This window comes from Brienomyrus brachyistius, chromosome 18 (genome assembly GCF_023856365.1).
Source record: "Brienomyrus brachyistius isolate T26 chromosome 18, BBRACH_0.4, whole genome shotgun sequence".
In the NCBI taxonomy this organism is placed as follows: Eukaryota; Metazoa; Chordata; class Actinopteri; order Osteoglossiformes; family Mormyridae; genus Brienomyrus; species Brienomyrus brachyistius.
In genome coordinates, this window is record NC_064550.1 from 7,321,047 (window position 1) to 7,338,700 (window position 17,654).

Here is a 17,654-nt window from a genome sequence, read left to right on the forward strand (position 1 = left end):
GGCCCCGCTCCCCTAGACCCCTGTTCCCCCAGGCCCCTGCTCCCCCAGGCTCCGCTCCCCTAGACCCCTGTTCCCCCAGGCCCTGCTCCCCCAGACCCCGCTTCCCCAGACCCCTGCTCCCCCAGGCCCCACTTCCCCAGGCTCCTGCTCCCTCTGCTGGACTGGTGTTTTTGTAACATTATGATTTTGTTTATTTTCCTTAGACTATGTAACTTCACATACACTTACTTGGCTTGTGTTATCAAAGAACCCTGATACAAGCTTTCATTGTAAGCCTTTCTGTAACCGGCTATTTTTCCGATGACATTTCATAGCTGCTTATCCGTTTATCTTCAAGGTCATGGGGAAGGCCCTGGAGCCTGTCCCAGACAACAAAGGGCATGAAATCCCGCTGCATTGAGCCAACAGGACCACCTACACAGCCTCCATGCCTACTAATTACCTTCTATGATATGTTATAACAGATACACAAGACCCTCTGCTGGATAAGCAGCTGAAACTCGGATAGATGATACACACATATAAATATGAAATTTACGCAACAGCTTCTTGTGCCAGAGAAGCCATGGATACAGTCCAGTGTAGGTTTGTGTGCGAATGTGAGCATTTGTCTGGTTTGTGTACGTTTCTATTGGAGATCATATGTGATCCCTGGGGATCGTCACGGCGACCAGTTAGACCTTCCAGAAAAAGCTCCCCAGTCATTATCTAAGACATGGTTACTGCCTCCTGCTGACGTAGAGAAGAAGCTCGGCCTTATCTGTGACCTGCCCCAGGGATGTAAACACTGGCAGGTGTCTGATGGGAAAGTGGCACTTCACATGCAGCCCGTCTCCTCGCAAGTAAATAGTTAATAGCCTCGCCTTTCAGTATTGATTTGTTCCTCTGGCTGTTATGGTGTCGTGGGAGTGTTTTCTGCCCTGTGCTGCAGCAGACGCAGCTAAGATTTCTGGGTAATCCGTGCCACGCAGGCGGAATGGCTGCCCCATTCCGGTCACGTGACTGCGCTCGTGGAGGCTCGGACTGGAAAGGGGCAGGACACACTTAGCGCCAGCATGTCCACATCCCTGGGGAAGCTCAGCTCTTGTGCAAACCGTAACCCCATCAGGGACGTATCTACACAGGGGTGATATGTGACCTGAGCGACTCCCCATAAATGGTCTGGCTCTACCGAGGACCAAAGCGAGAGGCCATGTGCTGTGTAAACCAGCCCGGGATGACGGCATCTGTCGGGAAAACAATGTAACAGGAGAACACTCCGGGGAAGTGACCCTTACGCCCTACACTCCCAGGGATACGCTTCAGCTGACAGCCGTCCAGCAAAATGTCCCCGTTCCACTCAGGTGACAGATGGTGCTATTTCAGCCACTTACAACAAACTAACATTAAACTGGGCAAAACCAGCGTTTAATCACTAATACCCAGGCGTTCTGCTGTGCCCTACTTCCCGGGCTCCTTATTAACACGTCCTTCCTGGGTAAAACAGCTGCACCCTTCCGCACAGTTACTTCTCTGCAAAGTACAAGAGGGTAAGAAATGCAAGGATCCTGTAAGGCATTTTGCTCTTTGTTCTTTCAGCCTGGGTTTGACACACCACCATGTTATTCTTTAATTTGCCCACCGCACTGGCATGTTGATTCTCTCAGTGGCTAAGAATGTAAGCACAGAGGCAGCAAAGGGCAGCCCTCCTCCGTGTTAATGGCTAATCTTGTTGGGGGCAATGTTTTTCTTTGCATATGGGAATGCTCGTGTGATCCCTGGGACGATAGCTTTGTCTTGGGATCTGCTAGAGGGAGTGGCACCAAGCTGCTGGCCCCGCCTGCTGTGACATCATAAATGGGTGATAGAGGTGGACATGGGGCAGGCATGGGATGCCAAGAGCAGCTGATGTGAGGCTTCAAAGGCTGCTGGGATTCTTCAAGCAATTTTTGTTTAAAATATATTTGATTGGTTATGTAAGTGTGGTCTAAAATGTTCCCTTCTGAGTCTGAAAAGCCTGGTCTTATCACCAGCCGTTTCACTTTCTGCTCAGAAGCAAACTTTCCATAAAGTATGCAGACTGTAGCAAGCTTAAACTATGATGCCTGTCTTTACAGTTCAGTGGGGAATGTGCTATGTTTGTTCATCTTACTATTGAAATTCTCACATTTTACATCATGCCAAATCTTTTTTTTTTTGTTATAGCAAAAGTAGTTTGTTCTTTTCCATAAAAAGATAACACAGCAATAATATAGCAGCACAGCAAAAATCCCACGTAGCCTTTCATGAATAGCTGCTGGACAATTGCATCAATAAAAAACAAAACATATACTGATCTCTGATTTGGTGAAACGCTGCATGTGACAATGGACACAATGTCAGACAAACCTGGAACTAACAGCGAATAGAGCTGTAGGACGAGCAGTTTAGTCATTTCAAGAATTTGCCAAGAACAGAGAAGAGCAATCCAGGCAGAGCGAAATTTCCTGCGATGAAAGCTGGGCGGCAGTAACCCGGAGCTCGGGGAGAACAAGACCAAACACTCGGGGTGATGTGTGGCACTGCGGGTTTGCACTCTCTTGGAAGGTCGCCTGTTCAAATTGGTCAAAGTGGTTGCCGTAGTGATGTCACAGTCGGGCCCTTAACCCCAGTTACTCGGGACACTGGCTGTTCCTGCTCTCTGATCCTCACCTGGACGTCGCTTTGTACTAAAGTGCCTGCTGCATAAGTAAATGTCAATGAAATTATCATCTCTTTGGCTTTGAATTCTCGGTTTGCACAGTGACTCCACTTTACGGAACCAAGTGTGATGGCAAGGAGGGGAGGTCGCTCAGGAGCGCCCCCTCATGTCAGATGGAGACAGGAGCCCGCTCCCAAAATGAGGCAGAGCGAGATGTGCAGGTGTGGGGGGGGGGGGGGGGGGGGGGGGATTAGAGCCCCATGACACTCTGACTCATTTGTCAAGTTTCTGCGTGGCAGGGGGCATGCCGGAATCATCTGTCGCCATTGCTGTGTGTGAAACAGCCACGTTCTGGTGTTTACAGTCAGACTGTCTGTGGCTCTGGCCAACGAGAAAGGGTGCTTTGAATATAAAGCTGTGCTGCCTGACGTCCGGGCGTCAGAACCAGCGCCAGGATGTGTGGATGTCTGTGTGGTCATGCATATATTACATCGTGGGGATCAGATGTTCCCACAATGTGATAAGAACCTGTTATTTTGACATTGTGGGGACTGTTTTTTCAGTCCCCACAAGGGGAAACTTAATTTAATAAAAATCTGTAACTGCGACCAAACACACTAAAATATCAAAAGTTAGGGCTGGGTAGGGGTCAAGGTTGTTGGGATTAGACTTTTCCCCATAGAAATGAATGGAGAGTCCCCACACAGATATGATTACAAACGTGTGTGTGTGTGCGTCAGTGTGTGTGTGAGATAGAGAAAGGGGAGGGGGACGCGCTGAACAGCATGTGCGTGTTATCGCCCCCTAAGCGGCCTCCATCTTGGGATAAATCAGGGAAGCAGGCAGCTGTCCAAAATATCAATGGCAGCAGTAAGTCGCATGGGCACAGGAAAACACAGCTGAGTGACTGTGCCGCTGGCAAGCACATGTGGCATTCCTCTCTGCTGTCCTTGCGGCTCTGACCGTGCCTACGTCCGCGCGCATGTATGGCCCCGGGCATGGAGCATGTACGGCCGCGCGCTGCATTCAGCGCTAATGGGATTCTGGGTCAGGCACAACGCACACCAGCACACACTACGAACTGCTGCATGTAAACAAACATATAAGTGTGCTATAGACACTCTTTCTCATGGTAATCTAGAATGGAACGACGCCGTGCTCTTTTTCAGTTCACATACTTCTGACTAAAGCAATTAGGGCCTGCCTGATATTACACCCGGGTGCACAGTGTATAAAAGCACTCGGCCGGGGATCCAATACCTCTCGCGGTTGGTTCTGTTCTCTAACCACAATGCCTTTGGGTTTCGCTGGGCTGCTGCAAAGCAATGACACATACCCACCCCGCCCCCATCTCCATTTGCAGAGTCATGTCCTGAGGCCAGGAATCTGTTGCCATGACAACAGTCTAACAGTTACTGAAAGGGGTGGGGGGGGGGGGTTGGGGTTGGTGGTTCTCTCTCTGAATGCTCAGTGCATAGAATCCATGATGGATTCTATCTTGTTTGAGGGCATTAATCGCACCTGTATGCATCACAGTCACGTGCACTGGTAATCACTGTTAGGATTAAAACTCACAGTAAAGTAATGACACTGTGACCGAGATTTACCATCGCACCAGTGCAGGACGCCTGCCTATACTGCTCTGCGGACGCTACGATAAAACAGAGTCTCTCCAGTCTAGGATTCATTTAAAAGGCAGAACTGTACATAGGATTCCTTTTCGGCTTGGACCCGGAATATAAGGATCACATTTCTATAGACACACAAAGGCATGGATAAGTACATCCACACACACTACACGCACACACAGCATGTAAAAATGGGCATATTTCCAGATGATGATAACTCCAGATGCGCGTCCATATTATATTCAACGGTGTTGCCTGTGGATTCACATGTAGCCAAGACAGCAACAAACGCAGTGTGCAGCAGTGTAGATATAACGTGTAAATTCATTTCAGCACTTTCTCGCATTTTCACAGGCCATGCCGCTGATTTTCCAGCTGCTTTTCTGTCTTAAGCCTTTGATTTTGGTGAAACAGCAGCAGAGGTGGAGAGTTCAGGTCCAGAGAGTAGAAATCCAGACCATTGTTTTGTTCCAACCAACCAGTTAAATACTCCGTGACTGTGACTCTTTATACTCGACTGGTTGGCTGAAACAAAACAATGGTCTGGATTTGTACTTTCTGGACCTGAACTTTCCACCTTTGAGCAGTTAGTTAGCTAGCTAACTGGGCGTGACACGGGCGGATCTCACACAAGGACCACACCACCCTCAGTGCCGGTGACAACAGGCCTGAAACCCGGCACACTGGAAGTGTCTGAGGTCGCTGACCTTAACACGAGCACCAGAAAGCAGAGGAGCCTGAGGAATACGAGGTTTGGCGCGTGTGTGTCACATGGGAACATCTCACACGTGTGGTTATTACCCCCAGGCTATTTATTATTATTATTAGTAGTAGTAGTAGTAGTAGTATTTTTTTTATTGTTATTAGGAACAACCTGTGAAATGAAAGTAACCCAAACCTCAGCACTGAGACCCCAAGCTTAGCTATTAACTGTATATATGTGTATGTGAGTGTGTGTGTGTTTCCCCTGCTTGAGAGAAAAAGAAGCATTCTAACGGACCTGTACTTGTATTTGTGCAAGTGGCAAACACAGAAACCTTTCATTTAATTTAATTTCGTCTCAGATACGGGAGCCTGCTGTACATGTATGGGGAGTGGAATGAGCTGTTACCCCCAAAAGCCTACGTGAAATGTCTACAAAATGCCATAAAAATGTATTCCATAAAATTCCAAAAGACTAAATACTGAGTACGTAACATTTCCAGAGCCGGCTGTCTGAGCAGCGCTCCTGTGAGCCCCGTGGCAGTTTGCGGACGGCACCGTGCACAGAGTTACCAAGCCCGCCAAGAGGGCTGGACCTACGGCAGGCTGGCGTGGGACTCCTGAAGCAGCAGGCGAACAGGCCCTGATCCGCATCTCCCTCCCCCACGTTCTCTCTGACCTCAGGCAGCTGGAAATGCAGGGCAGGCCAGACTCACAGCTAAGTTTCCAAAAGCAGCACGAGGCCCGAAGCAGCTGATACAGCGAAGCAGCTAATCAGCGTAATGGGCTGCGGCATGGAACACAGCGCCGCCCGCTCCGTCGGCAAGACCTGCAGGGCGGGAAGTCACGATCGAGGGCGACTCACCTGGTGAAGTCCTCATCCCCAAGCATGTGCCGCGGCACTGGGGAGTAGCGGGACGGCGTGATCTGGGGGGGCTGCTGGTACACAGGCTTGGGCTCCATGCCGCCCATGTAGCCCATACTGGGGCTGTGGCTGACGTGGTTATCGACCATGGCGGGAAAGGCTGCAGGGAGGGCGAGGCCAGTAGGGGGAAAGGAGGCAAGATTAAAACAGCGAACGGCAGTGAGATGCTGTGTGCGCAGGGCCCTGGGCTACAGGCTAGGGGGTGCTCTGGGCACTCTGAGGTAAATCACTCAGGGCTGTGCAGAGTGCAATACCACCTACCTTGTCTATTTATTGACCTTTTTCGTGCAATTTTTTATTCGTTTAATTTGTATGTTTTTCACTAGTGGATTTTCATATCCATCCATTAACTTATCATCTTCATACGTTATACCTATTTTCATATAGAAATCGCTGTACGTGGTACCGTGTACCATCTGTGTGACTGTGTACTGTGGAGTCTGCAATCACGAGCAATTATCTCAGAGATAATAAAACCGTTCTGATGCTGATCCTGAAGTTACGGACTCTCCGGGGGCAGCCAGCAAACAAAACTGCAAGGCGAGAAGGCGTGACAGAGACAGGCAGTGCCTCAGACAGGCAGTGCCTCAGACAGACAGTGCCTCAGTGTGCATTCCTGGCTGTGCACTACTGCATTCATGGGTGCAATGCGCGTGTGCTTGCGTAACGTGGTTGTGTGGAAATGTGTGGCACGAGTATGAGCGTGTGACCCCGTGTGAGCCGGCCATCGTGGGTTGATACGTACTGCTGGAGTAGTCCGGGGGGGCGTACATGTCGTTGATGTGCACAGGTCCCGGCTTGGCGACTTTCAGGTAGACCATGTCGGAGGTGTTCTTCAGTGCTGCCACTGCCTCCTCATGGCGCACATCCTGAAGGTTAATGTTGTTGACCTGTCCGTGTAAGATGTGTGATTAAACACCGTACTGAGTGTTAACCATTTCCATTCCGGCATAATCTACCACAAAAAAAAAAATCCCCAGTTACAACTCTGGTTAATGGTTTGGGTAAAGCTGGGCTGTCTCGAGCTGCTTTTACTGGAGCAAGCTGAATTACTTCCCATCTGAACAATACTGCAATGAATCCACACCGGTTCACTGCAATCGAACTATAATGGCAGGTTTATACAGACGCACGTCTGATCAAAGCCGCTGGCATCGCGCACAGTGCTTTCCCACAGCCGACGACTGGCGGCGGTACGGGGTGTATGCGGCGTGCTAAGGGCGCTGCAGAGGGTCCGCACTTTAAACACTCCGACGCCTTCCGATACTTTCGGAAAATATGACTGAGCGAACAGAAAAAAAAAACGAGGACACGCCGTGATCACGTGACTGCATGGCGCACACTAACAGGGGAGCGAAGCTGGTAGTCGCGCGGATAATTGCGGGTCACGCGCTCTCCTGTGTTCTGAAGCGAAGCCCGCGAGATTGCGACAAATGAAGGTAATTACAGTCGCATTTCTCAAAGCTGCCGGCGACATTAGTACTGTTTGCCCCGTGACTGAAAATGAGTTTACTGCTTTTGAAGCTACCTTCCTATTGTCAATAATTGTCTTAAGCAGCTTGTACCCAATACAAGAAATAATTGCAGCCTTAAGATAATGTCCCCCCAAAATGACAGCCCTGCACCATCTTTTCAGGCGAGTTTTAAACTTCTTAATTACGAGAGACATTGTAAGAACAATTATCATTATTATATTTCGTATTATGTCATTATTTAGGTTGATTACACTTCTTCCAATTTCATGGAGACATAATTAAGGCCATGATATTAAAATACGCAAGATGCATTAATATTCAATATATACATTGTACTGCAAAAGCCCTTTGCAAAAATCTCAAAATGATAAACATTTTTAATATTTTATCCATAGCTGACCCCAAAATGATGCGTGCACGTTTTTAAAATGACATTTTATTCATACCCGAATGGTTATTAAGGGCAAGCTTAGTGTATGCTGTTTTGATGTGTTGACTGCAACATCCAAATTCATTATTTGGAGGAAAAAATCTCGTACAACACTAACAAAACCATAAACAAATCTCTGCCAACTCTACTAAATCAGCTTTGTGCGATTTCTATTTATGCGGCACGTTTACTGAAACCACTGCTCAGTATGTTTTTCTCAGATGCCTCAAATATGCTTTACACCCTACAGAGATACATTTTTCTGAGTTGATTAACAATACTCTTGGCAGACGTGCATGGCTGTACTTTTTCTCTCTTACTGCTAGCTCATCTCTCTGCTGTCCTGCACACTCTGCATAAACGGCGCCTTGCAGATGACGGGACATGTGGGGTCCTCTCCGTCTGCGGTGCCTGTCAGCGGGGAGGCGGAGCTCAGCTCACCGCTAGGAGGCGATCTCCCGTCTGCAGTCGGCCATCCTTTTGGGCAGCCCCGCCGTCGATGATCTTGGTGATGTAGATGCTGTTGTCTCCGGGGATGTGTTGGTTGCCTATTCCCCCTGCGATGCTGAAGCCCAGTCCTGGCGGCAGAGAAGTAGATAAGGCCCTTGAGGACCCATAGACGGTCCACATTTTTGCTCCCTCCCAGCTCCCTGCCAGACAGTCCACATTTTTGCTCCCTCCCAGCTCCCTGCCAGACAGTCCACATTTTTGCTCCCTCCCAGCTCCCTGCCAGACAGTCCACATTTTTGCTCCCTCCCAGCTCCCTGCCAGACAGTCCACATTTTTGCTCCCTCCCAGCTCCCTGCCAGACAGTCCCCATTTTTGCTCCCTCCCCTTTTGCTCGCGGAAACTGGAAGGGAGCAAAAACATACACTGTCTTTGTGGCCACCAGGTCTGGATTGGGAAACACTGAGATAAGGTCATGTGATGTGGGACAAATACAGGTCACGTGAAAGCAGTGATGTGTTCAGCAGGCAATGCGCCAGCCTCACCCTTAGGACCCTTCAGCAAGTTGACCTCCAGGATGCTTTCGGGTGGTGCCTGGCGCCTCCGTACCAGCAGCCTCACCACAGGCCCTGCCTCCTTCAGCGCCTCCACCGCCTGGCTGTGCACCACCTCAGACACATCCACCTCGTTCACCCGCAGGACACAGTCATTCACCCTGATAATGGGAAAGATGGAGGAGACATATTGCCTTATGCTTTTGTCCAAAGCGACGTACAAGTGAGGCAAATAGCACATTGCAAACATACAGCTGTCAAGGAGCTGAACAGGCATAATGCCGGAGTGACTCCTGAAGTCGGAATTCTTACTCTGCAAGTCGGAGGAATTGACACAATCCCGACCTCAGAATTCAAGATGGCTGCACACTTTATCAATTGAAGCTACAGCTGTAGTTAAATACTGTTTATTAGCACTTTTGTCTTATTTGTAGCTCATTAAATCGGTCATGCACACAATACTGTCCCACTGCTATCTGTGGACGTGTTGCTACAGTGTTTTTACGCACAAAATACCGCGTCATTGTGTTATCAACTGATATTGCTAACCGTAGCTAATAATTAACTGAGCTAGAACTGGGACCCATTTCTGAAAGCAGGATTTCTTGCTTAGCCGGATAATTATCGGATTTGAGATAGTCTGGGCTAAATGTAAGTGAATGAAGATAAATGTCATTTAAACTGGGGCACCTTAAATCCGACAGGTTATCCAGCTAAGCAAGAAATCCTGCTTTTTGAAACAGGTCCCTGGTCTTGCTTAATGGCTTTCCAACTTGCTATACTGGAATGCGGTTAACTCGGGCATGACGTCAGTCCCAGCTCCGGCTTCCGGCCTCTGGGGTAAATGGAAGGCAGCATGAGGCGGCTAGGCTGATCTTCCAGTGAATGCCCGGGTACAGGCGTGACAACGTCTAACGCAGTGAGGAGATGATCTCACTGCCCGTAATATGGATTTTTGAAATGCTGAGCATGCAGAAGGGACACTGAACCCAGAAGGGAGGGGGCAGAAAGCCGGCCAGCAGACTACATCAGTGTCTTACTTCATGCACTGTCGTCCTACACTCTTAACCACAAAAAAAAATCCATTGTGAGAACATAGAGGGGGTTAATTGTCTAGTAGGACGGACTCGGGAATCCGACGAAGCTGTGACAGTGAGTTCTGGGTTGGGCCTCTGAGGAGTGGCGTGGGGGCACGACCACATACCCCAGCCTGCCGTCCATGGCAGCCGCTCCACCCGGAATAATCTTCGTGATAAAGATCCCGGGGTCGTCGGGAATGTGAGGGTTGTCGATCCCACCAGCGATGCTGAATCCGAGGCCGGAGTTACCCTGTGAGGGGGGTGTATTGAAGGGTTAGAACAGGAAATGGATACGGGGGGTGGCATACACTGTGACACTGAAATCTGCATGGGCCCCTTCTCAGCCGTACACCATGTGTGCTGCTCTCATGATAATATCAATAATAATAATAATAATAATAGATTGCCTGGGGGGGGGGTCAAGAAATAATTTTTAGTTTTCCCAATATGGCTATTTTGTGTTTTTTTCCTGTGTTTTTATTTTTATAGAAAACACCTGTAAAACAGCGTAAAGTGCTTTGGGACATTGATGCGGCTTCTGTGGATGAAATACTTGTTTTTGTGAGACATACAAAGCCATTTTCTGGGGGGAGGGGTAGAGAATCCTGATCCTGGAATGTCGACATCCAGCAGGTTGTACCTGGTCTGTGAGGAGCCACACCTGATCTCATGCAGATAAGTAACTTGTCAGATAGTGTGGAAAACCTGCCGGGTACCGTCACTCCAGGGTCAGGACCGCCGATCCCTGTTCTGGTGTGATGTTGGTGGGTCAGTGCCCAGCTTGAGGAGCCTTTGCAGCTCAAGCCTCAGTACGTAGCACCTTGTGCCACTTTGCGAAAATACAGCCGGACTGAATAGCGATAACAGAAGAAAAAAAATAGCCGTTGCCCATCTATGTCAGCAGATCAGAACACGGTGAAGGTTTGGTATTCCACAGCATCCTGTACATAGGATATGAGGTAACAGTATATTGTATAATATGAAATCGCAGTAAACCTCAATAGGAAAATGGCACTGTTTGATGAAAATGAAAAGCTTGTTATTGTAATTCTTTTTATTTGCCAACTTACATAAACTATTATTCAAATAATTCACATAATAGTCATTTGATTTCGCATACAGTAGCATACACTTGGCAGGAACAAACATCGGAAATGCAGCCGCGGTGATTTCACGAAGGCGAGAGTGCACCATGAGTGTGTGAGCGTGTGAGTATCGACTAAAATCAGAAGGAACCAGCCAAGAAGAGCAAAGGCCTGGGAGAAAACAACAGAAAGACAGATAGGGCTTAATTATTATTTTTTTTCATTAATGAGCTCTGACCACATCAGAGGAAAGCAGAGGAAATCTTGGAAGTTCCTGCATGTCACTCTGGATCGGAACAAATCCACACGGATTAGCCAGCAAATGCCACATGCTAACACGTCGTTCAGAGTGGGATTTAGCGGCTGAGTGCTTATCTTCCACATTTAAGATTTGAAGAAATTGAAGAAAGAGTAAGTTCTATGGGGCGTACACACAAACGGCATAGGAGAGTTTGATATTAGAGGGACAGGGGACATAACATAATAATACCGGGGAGTATGTGCCCCCACCGTATCCCCGGTGGTTAGGCCCTTGCATTCACATAGCTATATTCCTCTAGGGTGGAAGATCGAGAAGTTTCCCTTGAGATTAAGTGTGAAGCTGCCCCTGAAGCTCTTCTTAGTCATAGTCGCTTCAGGGCAGACCTGTCTATGACTGATCTTAACACACAGTTCTGCAGAACAGCCAAAGCCTGCCCAAGAATCTCTCACTGTCTCATCGGTGGGCTGCAACACGTACATATCAATCTATGTAATACGCTAAAAACGGAGTGCTTCATCGCCATCTAGTGGCCATAACTAAACACATGGGAAAATATCCAATCGTAAGGAAATCACGTCATACACGTTAAATTACGAATAAGACAATGCAGCAATTTACTTCCATAAGAACATTCACTTTTTATTTCCCTTCTGTAATCGTTGGATACATTACTTTAAATACAGTTAAGTGGTAAAAACATGCGTCCTCAAAATGGTTTTTAGCATAAAAAAAAAAAAAAGTTTAATCGCATTTGCAGTGGAAGTGGCAGGAGTAACGTCAGAAGGCTACTTACCCTTTCTAGAATGATCTCCTCATACTTATACATCCCATCACTTCCATTTACCTGAGAGAGATCAAGACACCAGAATAAATAAATCAGTTCATTCTATTAATAATATTTTTCTATTGATATTGTAAATAATCCATAAATCTGATTAAAAAAAAAAAAACACAAGGTTGGTACTGGTCTGATGGTTCCTGTGTGAGAGTGACATGTATAAATGACCAAGCAGTAGACTTTTTGGTGTTTTTTTATCAACTAAACTGACTGAAATATGATATGAAGCACAAAGAGAAGAGAGAGGGGTGCTTGATACTCACATAAGGTCCTGCATCCAAGGAGTCTGCACTGACCAGGATCGGCGGTGGGTTGGCCTGCAAAATGCAGATTCACACAGTCACTCTTAAGTGCAATATAGTCCCCCTGCAACAAAATGTCCGTCCATCATTTCTCAGGCAAACGATCAAAAGGCTCTCCAGCGCTACAGGAGGATGGTGCGATCGATGGAGAGTTTGTTTCAGAGAATTCCTGATTCACCAATTCAGCCGTTTCTAGGTTTCGGTGAGCAGGAACTTCATCAAGCAACGGTGGAATCTAACGCTCTGCTCCGAAATACAACCTTGCTATAAAATAACGAAAATAGTATCATCCGGTCCGCTATATGCTAGATGTGTCTGGGAGCGTTTCTCATCACTGCCGCAGACAGGCACTGAGCTGTGCACATAACGACTGCAAATCCAGCCTCTCGTCATGTGGGCAAAAAAAATAATTAAACAAATCTCCGACTGTTATGCACTGCAATGTAATTAATTCTGGTGCATATTTCATTTTTTATCATCCACCGCCAAGTGTCAGGTGGAGTTTGGACACCACCTTCAGAACTGGCCGTCCCACGCGTTGCTTAGCAGCAATGGCAGCCTCCGGCCGAGATGCAAATGAGTGCATGTCTGAATGTCTAACCGGCACATCTGGTGAGAGGAGCTGCTACACAGGGACGCTGGCGTCCACAGAGGGACCCTGAAGAATGCCAGGCTGGGCGACAGACAAGCTACCATTCCAGGATTAATAGGCGCACGTGGGTGAGACCACAGGTTGGGTGTTAAGGCCCGGCCAGAACTGTTATTTTTGTGCCAGGACCTTCTGCACAAAAGCTGGAAAAGGACCATAACACCCTCCAGAGTGCAATCTAAGAGAAAAAATTTGGCCCTCTGTTTCCAATTTTTCGAAATTCCCCCGTTTGACACACTAGCATGAAGTTGGGCCAGCCTGCAAATACTATCCTAATCAAAAACAATTAAATATAATGAAAATGACCCTGCTGACCCTCGGTGACACGTCACCGGACACATTAACCCCGCTGAGTATCTGATTGAGCTAAATGCCTGTTATTTACCATAACAGCCCCGCACATAGATTTGATTCAAGAGTTAAAGTGGCAGATACCAGCCAAATCCCTGCTGCATTATGCAAGATGCAACATCGCAAACGTTACAAAAAGCAAACGCAATAAAAAGAGGGAACACTTGACACCTTTAGATCAGCCCACACCCCCTAAAAAAGAGAAAGAGCTTTAAATAAACAGTTTATTTACTCCTCAAGCTTCTCTTGCCAAATGCTTGATAAAAGAAAAGGTGAAAAATTTCTTATGCTTTTACACACACACACACACACACACACACACACACACACACCTATACATTAGTTATGCAAACACGTGCTGTCTGTGTAATAATTTAAATATATCATACACACATGTACAGACGCTCCCCGGGTTGTGATGGTCTGTGTTACGATATTTCAGCTTTACGGTGGATAAATGTCTTTCACTTTCAGTACATTGTTCAATAAATTACACTAGATATTCAACGTTTTATCATAAAATAGGCTTTGTGTTAATGTACAGTGTTAATTAACCTATTTCTCACTATGGCACTATGGGCTCAGGGTCAATATGCTTTCATGCATGCAGACTAAACCCAGTGTAAGTCATTGGCTAGGATCTCAATAATCCCTGTACACAGGATCAGAAAATACAAGCAAAACACGAGGAAACAATGGCGTGTACAGATGGCCCAGGACTTTCCCTCTGGAGTGAAAATAGAGCCGCACTCCAGTAGGTGGTGTACACCGAGCAGCGCCTCAGGGTGGCCTAACCCATGCTGAAGCACGCCCTTCTGCAGATTTGTTGGGAAAAGAAAGGTAATGTCAGATCTGCTGCCTCAAGCCGTGACTCATTAACAACTAGCTTTAGTCCACTCTGTAGGCAGCAGCGTCAGCTTCACAAATCTCAACCAGTCTGAGCCCCAGTCACACCATGTGATACCTACTGACTGGAGTGCAACTTCAGTCCTTAAAGAGATAGATAAGATGCATGCTGACACAGAAAATATACATTGCTGCATGTGATGATAATGACAACCTGGTGGGTAGGTGCATTAGGGGCCCCCAATAGGTCAGGGATCCCCCAGGTGGTCTGGGAGCACCGAGGTGGTCAGGGATCCCCCAATAGGTCAGGGACCCCCCAATAGGTCAGGGATCCCCCAGGTGGTCAGGGAGCCCCCAATAAGTCAGGGATCCCCCAGGTGGCCAGGGAACCCCCAATAGGTCAGGGATCCCCCAATAGGTCAAGGAGCCCCCAATAAGTTAAGGATCCCCCAATAGGTCAGGGATCCCCCAATAGGTCAAGGAGCCCCCAATAAGTTAAGGATCCCCCAATAGGTCAGGGATACCCCAATAGGTCAAGGAGCCCCCAATAGGTTAAGGATCCCCAATAGGTTAGGGATCCCCCAATAGGTCAAGGAGCCCCCAATACGTTAAGGATCCCCCAATAGGTTAGGGATGCCCTAATAGGTCAGGGATTGCCCAATAGGTCAGGGATCCCCCAGGTGGTCAGGGAGCCCCCAATAAGTCAGGGATCCCTCAGGTGGCAGGGAACCCCCAATAGGTCAGGGATCCCCCAATAGGTCAAGGAGCCCCAATAGGTTAGGGATCCCCTAATAGGTCAGGGATCGCCCAATAGGTCAGGGATCCCCCGATAGCCCAGGGAGCCCCCAACTGAGAGGCTTTGCCTTATGTACACAGTGAGAGTGGAATATCAGATAAAGAAGTAAATTACGCAATGTTTTTTGAGTAATGGTAACTGGGGGGGGGGGGGGGGGGGGGGCTGTGACAGAAAAGATCAGATCATGACCAGATATGGCAGAAGGCAGTAAACGAGGAGTTACAGATGGAATTACACAAATCTGACTCATCTTAAACCCCATTGTCCCTCATACTTTGGCCCCAGCTCTTTAGAGGTTGTGTCTTCAGCAGTGGTAGGGTCTGCCGATAGAGCCAGACACGTTTGCCATACCGGAGTGCCGAGCCATCCCAAACGATCCCAAACGATCCCCAAAGATCCCCAGCTCCCTCTGTTCCAGACCATGTTTCTGTCCTTCCTGTCGATCAGGCTATGAACCTGCTGTTCCTCACAGCTCATGCTGGAAACAGCCAGAGTTTGAATTACTTACATTAAAATATTTATATTATTATAAAAAAACCCTAAGAATACACTGTAAATAAAGACAGAGAGCTCTGTATATATAGTATAAATTGACAGGCAGCCATATATACTGAAATACTAGTGTCCAGTGTTGTACCTCCAGGCTTTGGCAGTATCTAATTTTTCATACCATTACAGTGTCCAGACATTACACAGTGTTATATAGCATTTTGACGGTATTTTCGAAAGCAGCGTTCTTCTGGTATTATTGCGTCTTGCTAATAAAATTTATCGGGCAGGGTGGGGAGTGCATCCCCACGAAATATTACGATTAACTTAAATACCGTGGAATATCCAAAATACCGTGGTATACTATATTAACGTATAACCGCCCGAGCCTACTTAGATCATACAGTCTTTCCATGTCCTTCATTTGACTTTGTGGGTAGCGACCGAAAAACAAATTATCTGGATCGTTCCTGTGACACTTTAATAGAACGCCCACTCCGCGAGGGCGCTAAGTGCCGTTAGTTCTTATTTATTTATTTACGTTATAAATGTGCTTCGCGCCGCTCAGTAGCAGCTAATGCTCGGAACACTAATTAGCAAGAAGCAGAGCCGGACCGCCTCGTTACCGGCGGGGTGCTTTGTTAGCACCAGAAGCAGCACAACGCCTCCCTGCTCGGACCTTGTTGCACAGCCTCTGGGATTACAGGACCCACCGAGGGGCCTGTACAAGTCCCTGAGGACACGGGGACAGGGCTCTGTCCATGCAGCCCCCCGCCCACCCATGCAGGTCTGTTCCCATGGCATCCACAATACGCAGCCTCAGGCCCTCCCCCCTCCTGTCCCCTCCCCCAGGGGAGTGGACCGGGCTCCAGGAAAATGGCACTCCGCTCTGCGCCAGGGCCCGTCACGCGGCCCAGACCAGGATCTGCCTTCTTCTGCTCCTCAGGACAGACTGAGGGCAAGAGACGAAGGGAGCCTCATTCCCATCCCACTTCGTGAAGTGGAAAGCATTATGTATGACGTTTCGGTAGCGGTTATAGCGGATCTATGAGCGCATTCGCACACCTGCACACGTGAGTGGCATGGAGAGGCCAGAATGCAGAGGCTTGCTGTCCAGGTCTTTAAATAGAGCCCGTTCATCACGATGCGCTGTTTCATCGCCGGAAGACAATGCCGATTACTAAGTATGAGCGAGTCTGACGCAAAAGCCCGGAGTCCCAGCGCAGAGTCAGAGCACATCTAAGTGCAGCGCCAATCGCTGCTCCAATTAATTAAGCTTTGATAGGCCTCCTAGAACTGGAAAGCGGCTATTTTAGTACAAGACCGTGGCAAATTATAGCAGCGTTATTTGCTCAGTATTTTCCTTCATTAGCGACGAAGTGAAAGGCTCTTAGTTGTGCGTAAGCCATGCCCCGCGCGCCATGAAGGCCGTTACATATTTTTGATTGTCCTGATGTGAGCCCACAGAGCAATTAATTTGCTAGTAATTATTATGATCATTATCTTCATTATCGTGACTGGCACATATTTAACTGTCCCCAAACATGTCACCATTTTTTAATTAAACTATTTTTTCAAGACTGAATGACTTTTGTCCTGGGTCAAGTAGGAAAATGGCAAAGATGTGTAACACCAATATTAGTAAATATGAACTGCTTCATATGTGACCCGTGCATTTGTACACATGACTGAGAGAAATCTCAGTCTAAAAGCTCCATCTTGAATGTAAAGATAGAACATTTAGGTGGTATATATAGTACCAGTCAACAGTTTGGACACACCTACCCATAGAAAGGTTTATCCGTAATATTGACTACATTTTAGAATAGTGATAAAGACATCAACACAACAGAATAAGATAGATAGATAGATAGATAGATAGATAGATAGATAGATAGATAGATAGATAGATAGATAGATAGATAGATAGATAGATAGATAGATTTTGCACTTACCAAAAAAGTATTAAACAAAAAAAAATACATTTTTGGAGGGCAGATATGTGGGTCGGGACTCAGAAGGTTACTGGTTCAAATCCCTGTGTCGGCAGAGTGATCCCACCATTGGGCCCCTGAGCAAGGCCCTTAACCCCATTTGCCCCAGGGACTGGCTGACCCTACTGTCTGCTCTACGCCAG

General features: G+C 47.5%; 1 protein-coding gene across 8 annotated transcripts in view; it reads right to left on the bottom strand.

Annotated features, from left to right (window-relative positions):
- LOC125712916 (disks large homolog 3-like) overlaps window positions 1-17,654 on the bottom strand; it is an 89,190-nt gene that overhangs the window by 26,841 nt on the left and 44,695 nt on the right. For 5 of the 8 annotated variants that reach the window (XM_048983496.1, XM_048983503.1, XM_048983501.1 and 2 more), the window contains 7 exons: window positions 12,348-12,401; window positions 12,040-12,090; window positions 10,025-10,149; window positions 8,812-8,981; window positions 8,261-8,397; window positions 6,659-6,804; window positions 5,855-6,031 (listed from right to left, as the gene is read on the bottom strand). In XM_048983496.1, the coding sequence (XP_048839453.1) occupies window positions 5,855-6,031; window positions 6,659-6,804; window positions 8,261-8,397; window positions 8,812-8,981; window positions 10,025-10,149; window positions 12,040-12,090; window positions 12,348-12,401 (860 nt within the window). The remainder of the gene's footprint in view (window positions 1-5,854; window positions 6,032-6,658; window positions 6,805-8,260; window positions 8,398-8,811; window positions 8,982-10,024; window positions 10,150-12,039; window positions 12,091-12,347; window positions 12,402-17,654) is intronic. The other 3 variants (XM_048983502.1, XM_048983497.1, XM_048983498.1) reach the window with 1 other exon arrangement.